Source organism: Hippocampus zosterae, chromosome 2 (assembly GCF_025434085.1).
Source record: "Hippocampus zosterae strain Florida chromosome 2, ASM2543408v3, whole genome shotgun sequence".
NCBI classification, from domain to species: domain Eukaryota; kingdom Metazoa; phylum Chordata; class Actinopteri; order Syngnathiformes; family Syngnathidae; genus Hippocampus; species Hippocampus zosterae.
The window spans coordinates 16,098,828-16,118,901 of record NC_067452.1 but is presented as its reverse complement, the minus strand read 5'-3'; the positions used below and the strand labels follow the sequence as shown (position 1 = coordinate 16,118,901).

General features: G+C 43.3%; 2 protein-coding genes across 2 annotated transcripts; one reads left to right on the top strand and one right to left on the bottom strand.

The window, feature by feature from the left end:
* The first annotated feature begins 4,398 nt into the window (after positions 1-4,398).
* neurod4 (neuronal differentiation 4) lies at positions 4,399-7,936 on the top strand. Its single transcript, XM_052058448.1, has 2 exons — positions 4,399-4,580; positions 5,312-7,936. The coding sequence occupies exon 2, from the start codon at positions 5,318-5,320 to the stop codon at positions 6,389-6,391; it is 1,074 nt and encodes a 357-aa protein (XP_051914408.1). The 5' UTR covers positions 4,399-4,580; positions 5,312-5,317; the 3' UTR covers positions 6,392-7,936.
* A 9,763-nt stretch (positions 7,937-17,699) lies between these two features.
* On the bottom strand, positions 17,700-19,765 carry birc5b (baculoviral IAP repeat containing 5b). Its single transcript, XM_052058462.1, has 4 exons — positions 19,358-19,765; positions 18,892-19,001; positions 17,977-18,094; positions 17,700-17,894 (listed from the first exon to the last, which is right to left on the bottom strand). Exons 1-4 carry the CDS (start codon positions 19,481-19,483, stop codon positions 17,805-17,807), a joined length of 444 nt encoding a protein of 147 aa, XP_051914422.1. The 5' UTR covers positions 19,484-19,765; the 3' UTR covers positions 17,700-17,804.
* Positions 19,766-20,074: the final 309 nt, after the last annotated feature.

Sequence of the window (20,074 nt, the reverse complement as noted above, 5' to 3'; positions counted from 1 at the left end):
GATAATTTAGGACTGATTCAGTAAAGTACTAAAATCTCCTGGAAATTATGAAATACTCCTGAAAAGGACTATAATAATTGAGGCCGTTTTAGATCAGATGCATGCACCCAGCATGACCTCTTCCAGAAGGCTGGCTTTCTGTGTTAGTGCAAATGGGAGCTGGATGCAGTTCCCTTTACGTTGGACTGACTGACATTCATTGGGGAGAGCAGTGGGGATTGTGGGAGATGATGAGCTTCCAATTCCCTGTGTAGGCTGCAGGTGTGATGGAGGCCACGCTCACTCATGGGACATATGGGAGGGTGTGCGATGTAGGGGAACAGGGGTGCATGTACCTGGGGAGTGCTCGCACACATTGCATACAGACATGGAACCTCGCTGCACTCTTCATTCTGGGTGAGAAGGCCATGAGTGTGCTTTCTGATTGTGCCAATTTCCTTTTTTCCTCCCCAATATAGGTTTCATACATAAGGAGCAGTGATTCCTTATCATGCTGTTTTTGGAGTAAGTGCCAAGTGTCTGACTTTCTATTCCTGTCAGGAGCCTTTGTGCGCCGACTTGTCAGCATGGGCGGATGTTTATTCTTTATAGCGGCCTCTTAAAAGCAGGACTCCCTAAACTGAGGAGCCTTTTTTTAATGGAAACACAAAATCTACTATTCGCACGCTTTTCTGATTTCAAGAAAAACAAAACACATTTGTCACTCTGTGTATTTTCGTACTCTCTGACCTGCACACACATATGAAGACTGTGTGCCCGGCATTGGTTTTATTACGAGGTAGAGCATTTCAGTCTGGCAGTTGCAGCCGAACGTCCTCTCTATAGTGGTCAAAGAGGATGACAAGATGCAAAAAAACATTCGTTGACTGTTGGCTAATCGGTTCAACCCCTAATGCACCAGCAGTGATGCCTTGACATATGAATGAGCCCACTTACTAGTTTTCCTGAAATACAAGCTGTTGTTGCACCCATTTTTTTCTTGACTGCGAGTGTAGAGTTGAGATATGACTGCTGTGTGGTGGATGGTACAATCAGTGAACAATTCTTCAAAAAACATAATTCAAGCTGGTTATTCGGACTTAACGTTTCCTGTCAAACTAAACATAAAACAAAATTACACCATGCACATTTGAAACAACACACACAGCCTTTCCCTCCAATAATTTAATGCTAACCCAAAAAAGCTATGTTGCATTGCGTTACCCATTCAAGCAATGGATTGTGCGAAAACTGTGCAGCAACACATGTAACAGACATGATAAAAATATCGACAGACATGCAGTGTAATCCTTAACCTCTGCATAGAACGACTAAGTATCAGTGAGACATCTCAATAAACAGTATATCTGTCGATCAGTCTTATACTGTGCCCAGGGGACGAAGGTGGTTACACCAGAAGGAGCGAGACAATGGCCATTCAATAGAGGGCTTTGAGCTCTTCGGATTACCCATTTAATTTCGCATCAGCAATCCAGTCATGCTGTTGAAGTTTCATAGGACCTAAATCTCCACTCAAATGCATTTTGCCGAGCACTCACGTGCCTGTCTAAAGTCTCTGTGTATTTTTCTCCGTTGCTACAGATTGTCAAAGTCTATTTAAAACATCTCATAGTGCCAACTAAGATATATAACAACAAATATTTACACTTGCGTTTCCAAAGAAAAGGCAAAGCGGACTGCTAGTATGGCGGCCGCATGGGATTGCGGGATATCTTACTATTTTTAGCACTCTATTGATGCAATGTGACAAAAAGTGTTGTTGTTTTGTTTTATTTACATATGAGTTTTTGTAAAGTACAATATCATGGAGTGCTATATTTTTCCTCATTGAAATACACTTTACAGCAATTTTCCTTTTTTACGGAGAAGGAACGGATTAATGTCCATTTCCATTCATTTCGGTGCATGGGAAAATGAGTGTTTGAAGTTACGAGCATGATTGCGGATCGAATTAAATCTGTATCTCAAGGCATTATTGTGCCTAAATTCCACCAACACACGCAAGCACACAAACAAGCACGCGCAAACGCGCGCACACACTCTCACACACACACGCACGCACACACTCACTCACATACAGACACGCGTGCACACAAGTGGCGTCCCCCTTTGTCCGGATGCCTCCATGGCCAGCGCACTGGCCAGCGTGGTTAGGGCCGTTAGCGATGTCTAAATGCTGTTTGAGCACGAGACATCATCCACGAACAAGCGAGTGACGCGTGAGCATCCAAGCAACAGATTGCCCCACCCCCACCCCCATCCGCAGCCCAACCAAAGCCAGCCATCTGTCAAGCTGCGTTCAATAAATGGTTCGTTGGGCGAGCCGAGCGGCCGCTGCCGCGCTACGCGGCCGACGAGTCACGTGACCCTCTTCAAGTTGGCCCCAGCACAAGAAATGAGTGCACGCATGCAAACTTCTCGCATGCGCGGGCCCCGCAGCGTGCACTTGGGCAAAGTTGAAACCCACGCACCCCCACCCCCTCTGGTCTCGTGCACAAAGCGATCAATGTGGGGGCACGTGCGAGGCGCGAGACCCCCGAGAGGACAATGTGGACCCCCACTGGGCTAAGGCTCGCCACGCACTAGGCCGCTGGGCCTTTATTATGCCACCACAAACTGTGAAAACTCTTCAATATGGAGAGTGTAAAAAAACAACATGCGGCTTTATGGTCACGCCATAGACTTGCAGTGCTTTTTATTGGGGTGAAACGATCAAATCTTTCAAGCGCAAATTCCCAAAGTGCATTCATTTTATGACACGGGGGTGGGCAATTGAAATGATAGCGGGGCCCATAATTTTTCATTAGTGCTACTACACTCTTAAACGCACAGCTTGTATTTGTTGTATTTGTAATTCACGTTGGAAAAACTTTAAAGTATAAATTGTTGACATTTATGGCGACAGTAGAGGAACAAGAAAATGAAGTTGTTTTACTCGAATCTTGAAATTGGGTTTCAATAAAGTCCACAACAGTTCTGTAAACTCATATTTCTTTGTTGCGAGATGCAATAAAGACTATATAACAACAGAAAAACGTATTCCTTTAATCCCTTCTTAAATATTGACAAAAATGTGCTGGCCCATAGAAAAAGTCCGCACAAGTGGTTTTACAAGTAAATATATATATAATATATATTTGTAAAACAAACTATGATAAAACTTTGCGTTTTCCAAGAAAAACGAAATTTGAAACACACTCACACACACATAACACCGTCACACACACACACGTTTAATTAAATACATACGCAGTGAAAAATCAATCTGTGAATAGGCGAATCCGTGGTGCCGAGGTGGATAGGAAATATGTTCATAATTTCATTTTTTTTATTACTCGAGGGGCAGCTCAGATTGGGCGAGCCACGTGTCATCTCACTTGACACATTCTGTATTAAATTAGGAAAAAATCAAATCTCCAAAATGTTCAGATTTCCTCCTTTTAACACAAAAAAGTCTTCACACACACGCAGAATAAAGGCACCAGTGTATAGCGGATGTGTTGTTTGTCTCGCCAAGCGAATCTCCGGTGACGCTAAACTGTACGTGGAAGAAAACAAGCCAAGGACGAGGCCCATGCCGCACACACCTGCTCTCCGCGCATCAAGCTGTCACAAGCACTTAAATGCACACGCGTGGAGGAGCGTCTCCTCGCTCGGCCACAAGCAGCCGTGCACTGTGTGCCTAATGAAGTGGAAAATTCCTAATCCACCCAACTAATGATGAGATAGACAATCGATTAAAATGCTTAAGCGATATACCACGCCACCGAAGCAATGTGTACCCCGAGCGCTGTATATCACAATTTAGGCTTAACGCAACGCCTTGATATTAATATTTGATTTTAAAACACGTTTGAAGCATTTGAACGCGTATTTGTATGAACATGGCATGACGAGTTCTCATACGTGAACACTGCATTTATTTTGTCGATGCAATTATTATCTTACTTAAAAGGTGTGCTTAAAATAATTTGTTTCAAATTGCAAACAGTCTACAAAAAGCGAATTAACGTGCAAGAAACAATTTGAACCACCGACGTTTCATAAATTGCCGGTTCCGATTTTTTGCGCCTCTCCCGATCACGTGCATGATGCTTGCACAACGAGTTAATATACTACTAATGGTCACGTTCGGCAGTTTGTGAGTTGCTCGTGGCTCGTGGTGATTTGTTCCCTCTCTTTTGCATATAAAACAGTGATTTGGGATGCACCGGCGCGTGCTAACTCTCTCTCTCTCTCTCTCTCTCTCTCTCTCTCTCTCTCTCTCTCTCTCTCTCTCTCTCTCTCTCTCTCTCTCTCTCTCGCTCTCTCCCTCGTCCCCTCACAAACGTTGTAAAACTCCAGGCCCCGAGACTGCCACGCGCGTTTCATTGGGTTGAGGGTGTGGCGTCGGAGGGAGGGGTTTACGGGATTTAGGGCAACAAATCTCAGCCTGGTCGAGTCATTTTGGGACGAAGTCTCCATGCGCCCCCACGACCCGCTGTGTTTGGGACAGTGGCACGCACACGCACGAGACAAACGGACAAAAGTTGGACTTTCTTTTTCATTTCTTTTTTCCTGAACAGCGTGATTCCAAACAGGTGAGTTCCATTTAATTCCACTTCACCGCCAAATTTGATATTAAAATAAAAAATTAATGGGGAGATAATAATTTCTGCACAAAATAGGTCAAAAATCAAATGTAAGATGTCATTGTAAATATCTGGAGTTTGAATTGAGTTCCAGTAATCGGTTCCATTTTTACACATTAGTGTGCTATTATCTGGAGCATTCCAATCCAAAACTATAACAATACTTTTCTGTAATATTTGCATTGACTAATGAGAACAAAAAAAATACTGTATATGACGCGTTAAGTCATCTCGATCGGCAAAAAAACTAAACTAAACAAAATTGGCAGAAAAATACTGTAAAACCAAAATGTACCCTTGACATTGAGTTTTCTCAGAGAGTGGTCAACATGTGTCAAGGCTTGTTGATTTACATGTTGTCCGGTTTAATCGTTGGGCTTTATTTGCTGGCTAAATCCTGTCGTGTCCCAGATTAACAGCCATCCTCTGCCGACCCCAGCACAACCATCCATCTTCTCCTGATTTTAAAGCACATCTTTCTACACTCATGTCAACATGCCACAGTGCAAAACACTTCACAAAACAGAAATTGGACTGATTCTTAGACAGCAGCTCATAGAGACGAAAGAGCTGTTCACAGTGCGGTGCTGAAATTAGGTCCCAAGCAGATATTCCAAATGTGATTCCAGGTTGTTGTGGTTTCACCGAGTCATTGTGTGTACTTTCCTGTCTTTGCTCAGAGCAAAATGATGACCAAGCCATTTAGAAAGAGCGGCGATATGAGTGAGCTGGTGAGCTCCCTCACCTGGCTGGAGGAAGACGGCAGCTCGCAGGATGGCGAGGAAAGCCCCGAGATGAGGGGGCACCACATCCTGATGGAGGCGGGCAGACACTCCTGCTCCGAGCTGGGCAGTGAGGACATGGAAGAGGAAGAGGAGGAGGAGGAGGAGGACGTGAGAGGGCCGAATGGAGAAATGGCTCCCAAAAGGAGGGGCCCCAAGAAGAAGAAGATGACCAAAGCTCGCCAGGAGAGGTTCCGCGCCCGCCGCATGAAGGCCAACGCCAGGGAACGCTCTCGCATGCACGGGCTGAACGATGCACTGGACAATTTGCGCCGAGTGATGCCCTGCTACTCCAAAACACAGAAGCTGTCCAAGATCGAAACGTTGCGGCTGGCCCGCAACTACATCTGGGCGCTGTCGGAGGTGTTGGAGAACGGCCAGTCTCCAGAGAGCCACGGCTTCATGGAGATGCTGTGTAAGGGCCTGTCACAGCCCACCAGCAACCTGGTGGCCGGCTGCCTTCAGCTGGGACCCGCGCCGCTACTCATCAACAAGCTGGAGGACAAGTGTGGAGGCCCTGGGTTGGGCGGTGTGGGGGGTCAGGTCGGCCATGCCCTCAGCTACCCGTCCCCGGGGCTCCCCAGCCCCCCTTACGGCTCCCTGGAGGCATCCCACCTCCTCCACATGAAGGGATTCAAGGCGGGCCAGGCCTTTGACAACCCCTCCCCTAACGAGTGCAGCAGCGGCACCCCGCCGTACGACGGGCCCCTCACCCCACCCCTCAGCATCAGCGGCAACTTTGCCCTGAAGCAGGAGCCTTCGCCCCAAGACTCCGAGAGGAACTACACCAGCCACACGGCCCACCACGCCCATTACCTGCCATCCCAGCATTACACCGCATCCGCAAGTGCCGGCCTACCTGGTGGGCATCAGGGCCACCCGCTCTTTCAGGCGTCCCGTTATGAGCTGCCCCTGGATGCGCCCTTTGACTCCTTCACTTCCTCTCATCTGTTGGCCTCTCAGATGGGTGCCATGTGAAAAGACCCAAGCAGACCAAAGCTGTGAAGGCAGTAGCCCACCATGGCCTTCACTGACTGTATAAAGCAGCGTTGGGCAAATTCAGTGCTGGTCGGGGCAACAATTTCTCATCACTGCTCCTGTTGAGGCGTAAGACCACGCACTTCCTAACCCAGTGTATGACAAAAAAAAAAATTTAAATATGGCAATGTGCAAAGTACGTGCTCTTAATTCATTGCATTTTTCATAAGACGTTTGTTAAAGCATCTCTCCTCACTCAACAACAAAAGGTTCAAAGCAAACAACCACAAACATAACTTTTTCCTCAGTGCAAAGGGCACTCATGTATAAAAATTAACATTTGAAGATGAAAAGAAACTGCAGAACAGGCAACCAATATTTGTTTGTTTGTTTGTTTATTGATGAAGCAAAACAACGCATTTTTTCAATGTTTTTCAACTGACTCAAATTGTTGATTGAGGGACTGTTTGTACTGCATATTATTTTGAATTTGCAAAAAGATCGGGCCTACTCACACGGTATTATAGAGACCCTGTATAAACACAACCGCTAGATGTCTGCCATCTAGCAGTAATTTGTGATACTCCAACTTAAAAATACAGTCAATCCCAGCATATTTGCATTTTGGTACCAATCCATTCTCATATTCAATGATTTTTTTCCCCTTAAACAACCTTTTTTATAATTTGGATGTTCCCATTTCTCTGGGATTTTTCTATACCCTATTTCCTCACTTTTTTCATGATGAACGTATGTTGAATGCTTGTCGGCATTTAGGGAAGATTTATTTTGGTTTGTAAAAAAAAAAAAAAAATCAAATTTTCGGGGGATTGGGGTGGGTGGGAAAAAATCAAGGGGCTATTCAGAGTGTTGTAGCCAGTTGCCCATCTCGGGTTATAGAGACTGCAGTGGTTTGCATTTTGGAGTTGTAATCAGCTGAGAGAGCAGCCATCTTTACGAGAGAGACTGATCACTCTGCATTCATCTACCTGATAGATTTCATCTTTGATATTTTATTTATTCGGTTTAGTTCTGAAGTTTTTCGGTTGAATTGTGGATGATCAGCTCTGTTGGAGGCTACAGTCCGGTGTCACAAAAAATTTAACCAAGGACACAAACAACCGGAACTTTTCATCTATCTTGACTTGTGCACTGAGGCCTTGACCACTTAACCATAAGAAAAGCAATGAATTTATTTATATTTGTATTTAATATTTATTTGGATACTGTCTTGGTTTAAAAAAAACACAGCATTTTCTCAGCACTGTTTTCTGTTTTGTTTAATTGTCTTCTTGGTTTGTTATTAGACAGTCCCTGGCAGCTGTACTGTATTTAAGTTATTTATTTGAGGTCTTCTGGGTGCTCGTTCATTTGGTGTCACTAATTTGGGGTGTCATTGTTGTAAATATTTGGCTGTTTCGCACTTAATTGAATAAATATTCTTATACAGTATTATATGCCATTTCCATTGCGATATTTTGTTTGTCATTGTGCAATTTTCTTACATGCAGTATTCTCACAAAAATGAAATTCATTCACGAGCTATTTTGCTCACTACCGAAAAAAAGATTTGAAATTAAAATGTATTTCTGCAAGGACCACGCATTCATGTTCATCATGACCATTTGATGTATCATTTTATCGTTTTGTGATCAGACTAAATAAAGCTAGCGCTAATCTACAATTTTGCTACAGATGAAAAACAAACCATACTCCATTTTTGTCATGGTAACAAAAGCGGCATCCTGGCTTTCCAATTGCATTCGTGTTTTTCACATTTCCAAAGTGGCTTTTTAAAAAACAATTCTTTTTTTAATCTTTAGTGGAGTTCAACAAGAAATCCGCTGTAGGATGTGCACGATATGCTTGACAGTCTTTTTCTGTAGTGTGTAGCGGGTCCTGCGGGACCCTGTTGTTGGCCATGGGAAAAATCACAAGCAGAACAGGTGAATGTGGCACACGCAGGCTTTTTGGCCATCTCTCCCACATGTCCCAGTTTCCCATCCAACTCTTGACAAAACACCGTGGGGCAAAAATTCATCGGCAAAATGTGTTTCAAACATGTTTCCATATGGGACAGAACGGCCCCCAATGAGCGCAAAGTAAAGAGACTTTAGTCAGCAGCATCCTGATCTGTATTTTCAGACTGGCCGTGGATGATCTGGCTGAGTCCCGAGCACACTGATATCACTCCTCCAAAGTCAAAAGGCTGAGTTTTGACTTTAATGAGCAAGGCGAGGGACTTGATGGCTCTTGAGGTGAACAAAGAACGGGGTGGCAGAGTGCAGCTGCGTCGCGCTCGCTGCGTTCGACAGTGTTGATACTTGCGCTCCTTCAAGCAACTGTTGACGGGGAAGGTGCCTCGGAGGCCGTTGTCCAAAAGAATGTTCCCCCTCTTCAGATAGCTCTCCAAAGGTTTGTCTTTTCCAGTTCAGGCAACAGGACTGAAAGGCTGCGGGAGAAAAAGGGAATGATTGTTTTACACGGCGCCACTGGTCTATTGTAAGTGCAGCCTGTTCTTTCTCTTGACCTGTGACCCTTATTGTCGTGGGGTTCTCTCGTTTGGGGAGGGCAGACAGCTGGGGGAACTGCGGGGGGCAGGGGGGGCTGATGGACAGCTGGGCCAATTTAGGGAGGGAGAAAGAGGAGAGTGAGAGCATGCGAGCGGGGTGGCAGAGAGAAAAGGGGAGCAGTGTGCTGAGGGAAAAACGTAGAAGGGGAAAGGGAGGCCGAGGGCACGAGAGGTGACCGGGGTCCTTGCTCTTCATTCACAACTTTGTACTCTCGGCTCCTGTGTGTCAGTCTTGGCATATAGGAGGGACACATAGCTGCACACACAGGCAGATATTTGGCCTGTGAGAAAGTAATGAAAGAGTCAGTTGGCGCACACCCTCTTTGTGCTGTTTTGCCGCATGAATAGATTAGTCCCCCAAATGCAAATATACAACACCATCAGGTCGACTGTATATTGGATGCAAGATCACCTTTCCACAAGAAAGATGATTTTAGCAACAATGAGTTTGCATCACTGCTGTCATCTCATGTGTTGATAGGGGGGGATCATGTGCAAATGCTAAATAAATCCACATACAAGAAAAATTTATCGCAGCAGATCCCGCAGGACACCCCCCCCACCCCCCGCCCCTCCAATTATGTAAGCCATCGTGTATGGAAAAGTTGTTCAAGAGAACACTCCGGATTCAGTCATGAGGTTGACCAAATACAATTATTGAAGGAGACATGACACATTTGTTCACTTTTCACAAACTATTTACAAGTGTCTCAATCAATTTTATTTAGCGATCTTTAATCAAGTTACACAAAGAACAAAACATTACAGCACACACGAAACCACTTGGTTTTCAGGGGGTGGATCCATCTCATGCAAATCAGCCACTGCTCAAAACACAGAGTACATCTGTGATCACCATGGTGACCGAGACGAAGCCCAAGGTGTTGCGACTATGTAAGTGGCTTTTGGTTCTTAAGAAGCCTTGAGACAAATGTTGTTTTTTTCACTTGCATAGGCAGACCACAAATGGTTAAAAAATTGTGAAGCATGTATGTTGTGCAACCACTCACCCAACCCAGTGTCAAAACCTTTCCCCAATTTGGCTCATGTGCCAGTTAATGTTGTTAGCCAATGGCAATCTGTATGAACATTGCAGCTCAGCTTACCTTTTAGATTTGACATGATAGACATATAGTGCAGCCACCACTTAAAATGAGCAGATCAGCCTAGCTGCAACGTCACGGCCCAACAACTCTATGTCAGGGGGTTCAAATGTAGACTGACTTACTCACAGTGACATTTATTCAAAAAAAGCTCACATAAGATTTATTTGTTTCATTTCACACATAGTGGGTGAGCACCAACCAAACACATCTAACTATTTGGATAAAGAAGTACATTTTCCATAATATATCCATGATATACATTGAATGACCAAAAATGTAATATAATACCCACTTTAGTGCATATTAATTCCATGAGTGTAACCTCCAATACAGGCTGAAGTTGAGTGTCCGAATCGGAAGGGAAAACAAGCTTTTCTAGGCCTCCTCGGCTGTGGTGACATCATAGTTCGACCTGTGGCTCGAACACCAAAAAGGAAGGGGTCATGCAAGATATCTGCTCACAGCAAGGTTATTAAGATTCACCAAAACGAACAAATAATACAAAGGAATCAATACATCCAAATAAAAATGCAGTAAAAAAACAAAAATTGTATTTTACGTTTATAAAACTGCAACTATAGCAAACGTGTCATTTGTTTTTATCGTTTAATGTCACACATGAGCTTTTGGGGTTCACTTTAAATGTATTGATTTTGGTATTCCTGTATGTCTGTATAGACAAGGGAAGGTCAAACAGTTGTAGTTTACCTAACTTTATTCCATAATATTTAATTACCTTTTTTTTCCATCTTCAACTCAACAAATTCTCCATTACGAATAAATTAAACTTACCTGCTCTTAAAACATACTGGAATTAATTAACAGAAAAGTCCAAAGGAATTGAAAACTAACGACAACGATGAAAATCTCAAACGATGATAACCCTGACTCCCAGATCTTCTACTTGAAGCTGCAACATTTTATAAGAAACAATTCAAATCTCAACTATTTGCAAAGTTCGGCACAAAGCTTGCTATTCATCTTTTGTGCTTATATCTGAGTTTGCGTGTGCCGCGCATACTTAATCCACCAGCCTAACAACAGTGGCTGGCCACTGAAATGAAAAGGCCTCCATCCATAGGAGCTAGATTCAGGGATAAAGCATTGTGATTAAGATTGTATTAATGGGGCCATAGGAGGATGGAAGGCTTTAATCAGTGTCTGTGTGCTAGTAATCCCTCAGACTTTAAGCTGGGCCCAACACAGTGATCCCCCTCCCTCCTCTTGGGTCACACGCATGCACGCAAGCAGGCCCGAGTTTTTTGGAGAACCCTGAAATGGAGAAGCCTTCGAAGCAGGCGTTGTACAAAAGACTGAAGAATTGATGGTGACATTAGAATTTGTTCGAGGAACACATATTTTCCCTGGGTTTTATGTCATATTCTTGAATGGAAAGACATTTCACAGCAGCTCATGGATAATCCTAAACAGCTCGCATGCAGGCTCATTACCTCTGGCGGGATGCAAGAGGTGACATTGTGTGCAAGAGGACACGGGGTGGGCCTTCTCCACCCAGGGTTCTCTCACAGTAATAGCGTGTGGAAGTTAAAGAGCTTCTAATGGGATCTGGATGCTGTCGTGTTTACCCTGCCCCCCCCCTCACCCGCCCACTGCATTGTGGAAGTTGCCGGGCTTTGGCACTTCACAATAGGCCGAGTGTGGGGACAGATGGAGGTCCCTTTTGGACGAGGGCACAAAAACAGCCAAGGTAGGAGGGCCAGGGTGTCTGAGAGGCTGAGCAAGTGCAGGCGATGTGGGAGAACTTGAAAAAAGAAGGAGTGGGGGGTAGGGGGAGTGGCACCCAAACAGGAAGGCGAGCGTCACCTGCTGAATCTTGTGGTGCTCGAAGTACAAGTAGCGGTACCAAGTTGCCTCTTGCTCATAAATCTAGCAAGGTGGTTTTATTTATATGGCACATTTCATATACAACACAACTCAATGTGCTTCACACCTGAAAAGTCACAACACCTACACATATTTAAAACAGTACAGTTAATAACATTCAGAAGCAAAGAAAGCTCATCCAGTTGGTGATTTCCTCTCGGGAGTGACACAATACAATTAAGTGAACTGATGTTGTTTGGAGACAATTACAGATATATCGCCAATCGCAGGGCACACAGAGACGAACAACCATCCACACTCACACTCACACCTAGGGACAATTTAGAGTTTTCAATCAGCCTGCCACGCATGTTTTGGGAATGTGGGAGGAAACCGGAGCACCCGGAGAAAACCCACGCAGGCCCGGGGAGAACATGCAAACTCCACATCGGGAGGCCGGAGCTGGAATCGAACCCAGTACCTCTGCACTGTGAAGCCGACGTGCTAACCACTGGTGCTAACCACACTATTCCATATAATCCCACTCAAGTTTCCAACCTGTTCAACAGTACGTTATGGTCAATTCGCTGAAACGCTGCACTTAGATCCACCAAGACTAGGACTGACACCTTTCCTGCATCAGTGTTCAATCTTATATCGTTTGGTACTTAGAGTTAATAAGAACTGTTTCTGTACTGTGATGAGGTCGGAATTCTGATTGGAATTTCTGAAAAAGGCTGTTGGAGTTCAAGTTCAAGCGAGTTGATTTAAAAAAAACACTCAATAATCTTGGATAAAAATTCAAGGTTTGAGATGGGTCTGTAATTTGCAAACAAGGGAGGGATTCAGTGTTCTCTTTTTTTAGAAGGGGCTTGACGGCATCTAACTTTCATGTGTCGGGAACTTGCCTGACTGCAGTGAACAGTCAGCGGAATTCGTTGTTAACAGATTTGACAAAACTTTTGAAAGAATCAAATGGTTTTGAAATTTTAATCTGCTTTAGTATTTTAATTGACTGTTGCAAATTCTGTTGTGGTGACTGAATCTTTCCTGGATGAATTTAAGTGCTACATCATTTAGTAATGTTGCTGCTTTGTGATCATGTTTAGCCTGGTGGATTGTTCTTTTTCACTGAAGTAGCAGGCAAATGAATTGCATTTATCTCGAGAGGAGAACTGGCACATTTTGATTTGTATCTTCAGGAACTGTTTGTTTTTAATTTTCATTTTTATCTAAGTTTTCAGTCCGTCACAGTTAAATAACTCTTTCAGGACTTTCTCATGAAACAAAATTTAAGTGAAGTGTTAATGTTCAAAGTGCAATTAATGTTAAACTGGCTTCCAATGATACTGCGGACGAGAACCTCTCTTCCTGACCATTTGGGCCTACTAGGACTACTACTGGGACATGCTACTGTATTTTCATCTTGGTCATGAAGGTTGTCCTTGGAAAGCAAAGTATTGGTTCCTTGGCCACCACTGCTTTAGGTTATGTGATTATCACAGTTGAAACACTTTAGAGCCTTTAAAATTGGACTCAATTGCAAGGTAACATAAGGTGGTATTATTTTCATAGCATGATCTTAGCTCCTACTTTGACTTGGATGCATGAGCAATACCATCGTCTGGTATATGTACTCCATATCAACAAAATCAACTGAATCGGACGGCGGATAGTGTCAAATTGTAAGATAATTGAGCTCGCGCTCACATGTGACAATAAGCGGCTAATTGTCTGGCAAGGGTTAACGCAGGTCAGGCAGGAGGTTAAATGGGGCCGCTCAGGAGAAGAAGGGTGCAGTGATAGATGCTGATGAGAGAAGCAAGAGAATAGGAAAACGCAGGCGGCGGAGGAGGGGAGAGGGAGGTGCCGGGTTCAGCAGCAACAGATGGGCCTGATGGAAGGCCCAGGTTGTAAACTTTCGGCCGGCAACATCTGTCCGTTTGTCCATCTGCTGCACTTATTACTGTTTCGTTTGTTTAGCGCAAGCTGATTAATTAGGAAAAACGGCACGCCGAGCCATTTGTGCAGTCCTTTTGTCACTGCATATCAATTATAACAGGAAGAACTAAAACCGCTGCCAGTTTAATGTGTGCACAGCGAGTATTATTAAATCACATTTATGGCTACTAATGAATTGTGCCCGACATGCAGGGTTCTGTTCACAGTGGTGCAATGTACGTTGCATGCTGTTGCATTGGAAGAGAAGGAGAGAGGTAAAAAAAGTGCACAATAGAGGTATTTCAATTTCATTCCAAAAGTCTCAAACTCTTTCAAGTGTCAGGCAATAAGCAGCTACAAACTGCACAGTGTGCTGCAACTTAAAGGTTGACCCTCACCAAATATAACATCGAAGATAGGTGGCCTGCGTTTTACTTAATGGATGAATCCTTTCATTAAGGCCGATGCATTATTTCAAAGGTCCCAATGTTGTCAAACTAAAAGTCAAACTGAGAAAACCCCTCTTAGCTGCCACAATTTTATGTGCACCATTTGTCATTGACACACTATTGAGCAATGCTTCTCATGACAGTGTGTGTATGTGAACTCTACATGCCCACTGCTTTCTCATGTGTTCTAAAATGCAGGACATGATGCTCATCAAATTATGTTGTGCTGGTTCCATTCATCTTGGACTTGATTTGAATTGATAGAATACAATACAATACAATACAATACATGCTGATTTATATAGCGCTTTCACAACAGCGGCAGCTGTAACAAAGCGCTTTACAAAACAGTTAACACGAAGTAAAATAATAAACACAACACATAACATAAAACACGGACAGCCGTGCAGTCCTAACCACTTTTCCGTCACACGCTTTGTTGTTTGAAGCGGTTTGAGATGAAAGAGGAGAGAATCAAAGTGTCCTTTAACCAGTGGATCAGAGACGTCATGCTCAAAATGTGCACACGTCGGCTACAAGCTAAGTTTCAAAGTCAACAAGAAGCTGTAGCATCCATTGACGAAAAAAGAGATTGGTTCACTTCTCCTGTCCCATGGAAATCCACTTCAATTCCAAGCGGCAACTCACGGTTCCAAATCCGCATCGGCGCTCTTCGCCAACGCTCTTCTCTCCTCATCCTCAACTTCAGCGGCCATCCATCCAGCTCCTACTTTCACACGTGAATCACACGATTGAAATTAAAATGGATGCAGTGATCACTGAAAGCAAAAAGACATACCTCAGACAAAGGTGCCACAAAGGGCCTCACCAGAAAAATAAATCAATCTTCTTTGGGTACGGTAAATCAAAAGGCACAATGTTAACCAAATTATTAAAAAACATGCCAATCAACTGGATGGCTGTCTTTAACCTTCCCTTTCAATTCCAAATGAAATACATCTGTTGGCTTGGTTTTGTCTCATACTTCGGTTCTTGTATGTCTCCAGCAGGTGGCAGAGGAGGGGCCTTCCCTCCAACATGCAAACCTGTTGCCAATGTTAATAATTATTTTAAGGACTTCCAAGTTGTCATGCCGGTCGGATAATTCATCTTGTTCACGGCCCAAGTATTGAATTCTTATAGTTTCATGCTCCTTTTTTTTTTTTTGACCTAGGCATGTTTTTTTTTTCATCTTTTGCACATACCTTTGGCAATAGGTTTTTCGTCACATTTTCTTTTTTTGTATCCGACATATTTTTCTTGTCTATTTAATGACAACTATTCCCACGTGCAATTTGTCCTTGTCTGTTGCAAGCATTTTGGGTTGTTTCATTTTCTTGTTTTGTTTTGGCTGCGTACCTCGTCAGTCTTGCGACCTATTTTATTTAATAAACTTTTTTGTAATCCCCCCCCCCGCCCCCCCCGAGTTCACCTTTCCGGAATCCAATTTTGTCCAGAACCTTCCGAAAACCCAGATATTCTGAATGCAGTTAAAATGAGCACAGGAATGAGACCAATCATAAATAGCAAATTTCTGCACTAAAAGTGAGTCTAATTGTCCATACTAAAAGTACCAACCATAAATGTACCGTCAACCATGATCGGTAACCATTAAAAACATCTTCACAAGTTGCCATACCCTTCCAAATATAGTCACCATCTATGGATGCACATATCCAATATACTGTAGAGTACCTGCATGTAGACATGAAGACTTTTGATGAATTACTCGAAGGTTGCAGTCTAGTGTCAAACAATGACCATTTGCCAGAACAGCAAATTGCAGGCGTTACATCAATGCTCCTGGGATAGCCTGTGAAGGGCAGTCGGCACTGCTTGACAGGCTGAGGTTGTGTAGAATGACACATGCTAGGGTGTTTGCAGACCTGCTACCACTCAATTTCCTAAGTGACTCAACGTAACTTTAGCCATGTTAAACTGGTCTGCTGTTGCATATTCCACTGGGTTCTATGCTGCGTTTCGTCCTACTTTGGCAAAAATGTCATAAGCCAAAGTGGGCACACGCTGTACAGCATCTATTGTAGACATGTCCTCTTATGCTGGCTGTCAACCACAAATCTAACACAGCTGCTGATATACGTTTGATGAGATGAGCAATCGCATACATGTAGCTGAGCGGACAAGTTTGATGTTTTTTTTTCTTTGGGGGGGGGGGTGGCGTGTTTGCAGTTCACTGCAACTTTTGTTTCGAGACGCAACGATAAGCATCGATCAGTCATTTGACATCCGTCATCTGAAATCATCCGACTGAAGATCCTGTAAATGATGACAGGATCTTCCGTCAGATGCCAAAAGGTCAAATTCACCTGTTAAGATGTCATTCATACAGCAGAATAAGGCATGCTTTGTGTTACACAGAGGAAGTACATTTGTGAGTAACTTGAGATGAAATCATTTCAGTCATGCTTTCGAGAGTTTTCTTGGTGTGCTCAGAGGCTTTGCTCAACATGGGAAATGCTGTAGACAATATTTTGCCACATACCAAAAAATTGTAAATGTTTTTCCTCACAAAGAGTGCCCCCCCCCCCAAAAAAAAATGCAAGCATGCAGGCATCTGAGGATCAGTGATTACCCAAACAACTAAACATGTTTGCAGCATTCCCTTGGCCGGATAAGCCCATCATTCAACATCTGTGCTGCCCCAACTAACGCCATGGACACCCTCATGAAAAAAATAGATTTTCACAGGCAGATTACCGGTAGTGTCACATTCACAATGATTGTAAACACCTTGCATGATCCATGCGTGTGAATTCCACAATCTTGAGTTGCCTCCATATCCTCCGGACTACAGCCTTGTCCTCGTTTCACTTGACAATGTCAGTGTTTGTGATTTTATTGCATTCATCACTTTAATCCCATTTGGCCAACCCTGCCGCCGTGAGCTTCACTCAAGCTCGATCAGAAGACAACTTTAAAACTTTGAAAAACTCTACCAATCCAACATGCTATATCTAGAGCTGGATCATGGCAATGAAGATCAACAACTGCTGTCTCAACTAATATGAACATGAGCACACTTGTCATTTGCAATCTTAGCCTCATCATGAGTGCTCCCGGTAGTGTTCGGAGAGTGCTGTGACGGGTCCGCTCAGTGCGCGGTCTCCATTTGTAACAGATGTTACTGAGGCAACAGTTGGTCTTGGAAGGGAGGGGCTTCACGCCATCTGTCCAGGGTCAAGCTTTGAAAAGGGGTGTTAAAGATGGCTACATGTTCACGAATATGCTAAGTATGTGTTTGAAAGGAGGTAATATAGACTACATTGTCATCTGACTCAATGTATGCCTTCATTTAGGATCACTTTTGTCAACTATTTGTCGAGTTAGGGAGCTCCAATAGTTTGTTACATATGTAAATTTGAAGCGCAAAAGCATGCTTTTGTGGTCACTACAAATACCTCAACCATAAAACATTTATTTATATGTGAAACATTATACATCATTCATGACATGCAGTTGTAACATTTCAAAAATAAATAAAAATCACAATCCGACCATGGTCATATGGAATCCAATTGCGATCGAAAACCTTTAAGGGCCTCGTCCACCGCATCCCGCATATGTGCCATCTTCTTGTGGCAAACTTTTCTCTATAAAGGGGAGAAAAGTAAAAGTCATGAAACGCTGCGTGGTCTTAAGATGAGTCAGACATCAATTGTCACAATCACTCACAACAAAGATCTTGACCCTCTCACTCTCCAAGTGGAACATCTCAGCCAATGTCAGTTCAGGGAAGTCTCTCTTCAGGTGGAGGAATGCACACTTAGGTGAGCGTTTTATGTGCTCGAACCTGGGAGTTAAATATTTCACATTTTTAGAGACCTTGTAGCAAAGCATTCCACATGTAATTCAAAATCGCAAAACAATGAGCAGCCCCAACATTATGACCACTTGCGTCATCATAACCATGAGTGCGATATAAAATATGTCCACTAAAAGAAAGTTGTACAAACAAAAGGAGTTCTAAAAAGTTTGTCATCAAGGGCTAAGCAATTAAGGGTTACAAAAAGGTTTCTTCACAATTTTTTTGTCATTGTGTTACATGAAATTCTACATCTCAAAACTACTGGTGGCTGTCGGTACTCAACGAATGCACATATAACTGTATGGGTAAGTAAACATCTATCGAAAATCAATAATCCACTGAAAAAAGCTGTCCAACACTCATGTCAGGCAATATTGGCAATAATGATTGGTACCTTGTGAATCATGCCTTCCATCTCAGATGTGGAGGTATCATTGATATCCAATTAAAAGGCACGACACAGGGCCCAGAGATGGTCAAATTTTTAAACAGATACTTAGCTTGTCCTACTGTCATGTCATAAGGACTTCCTACAAATGAAATAAAACTGCAAACTTAACATAAATACCTTCAGCAGTGTGAGTGAACAGTGACCATATCAATTCCGTAACCCTTATATCGGCTATGATCAGTTTCACAGAAGTTAACGATTGTTTAAGTCCGTTGCTTGATAACATTTGAAGAGAGAATGCTGCTGATCTTAATGTTTACCACAAAAGTAATCAGAATGCAGCTGGTCAGTGTACATCTCGAGCAATCATAGAATTGGATGATGGACACACCAGGGGTCATCGTCAGGCTCCCAGCCCTCCAGCTCAATAAGACAGAAGAAGCAGCAAACCACATCAGGCTCATTGTCACCGGGACAGTGCACAAAGCCAGCTTTGGCCATCTGCGCACAAAAAAAAAGAATAAAAATGCATTCGTATTTAAAGTAAAGCAACAACATCAACGGGGATGATCTTTGATATGCAACGCACGCAAATATCCACTAGATGTCGCCATTTGTTAAGAGTGGGAAGCGGCAGGTATTTCAAGTTGCACAATTTAATAGGCCCGTATGCTTTTCCACGGTGATGTTTCAGCTCCCACTCGGCAGTCCAACATAAAATTGTAAAGTAGGTTTATTCCATAACCTGTGAATTCAAGTAACATTATAATAAGATCCGAGTGCCATGTAGAGCGTCATCGAGTACTTACAATTTCTCTTCAAGTGACAAGACAGTGGAGAGCAATTAGCTATCTTACCTTCTCAGGTGTGCAGTTGCAATCTTCTCGAAAGGGCCAGTCGGCAAAGCTTTGCTCCCGTAAATCACCGCTGTACATGACGTCATACGAGTTAAACCGACTCGTTAAAACTTCTATGCTGGCCATTTCTCCACCAGAAGAGTTGATTTCATCCACATCCAACTGGCACGCGTGTAAACTCCCCAGATGATTTTTGGGACCCTTCACAGGATTTTTCAATAAACACTGATTGAGTGGGCGGGGTCGGGATGAGTTTCAGGCAACTCATATCAGGGAATGCAACCGAACTTTGAATGAAAATACTCAACTCAACTCAGGAACAGATTGTCTTTTGCTGATCAGCAAAGGGGGCGAAGTTCCTCGAAGGCAGCACAAGTCGTATTACCTCTCAGATCGAAAACCCCACCTTCTCACCCCCGCGGAACACTTTTTATTCACAGGATATGCAAAATACAAGTAACATATCAGAAAAACATATGCCACCGATATGCCCCTCAGTAGACACATGGAGGCCAAAACATCTCCCGGGTCAAACAATAGATACCTTGTTAATTCAATGGGTAGTTTTCGCATGAATTGAGACACTGTAACCAACTGAAGGACATCTTATCATGCTACCTTCCTGTCTATATTATCAGTTAATGAGGCCTTTTTTGTGTGTGCCCCATTGTATACAAGTTGTGAGAACATAGCGTTCGAGGTCAATCAAGCATATAG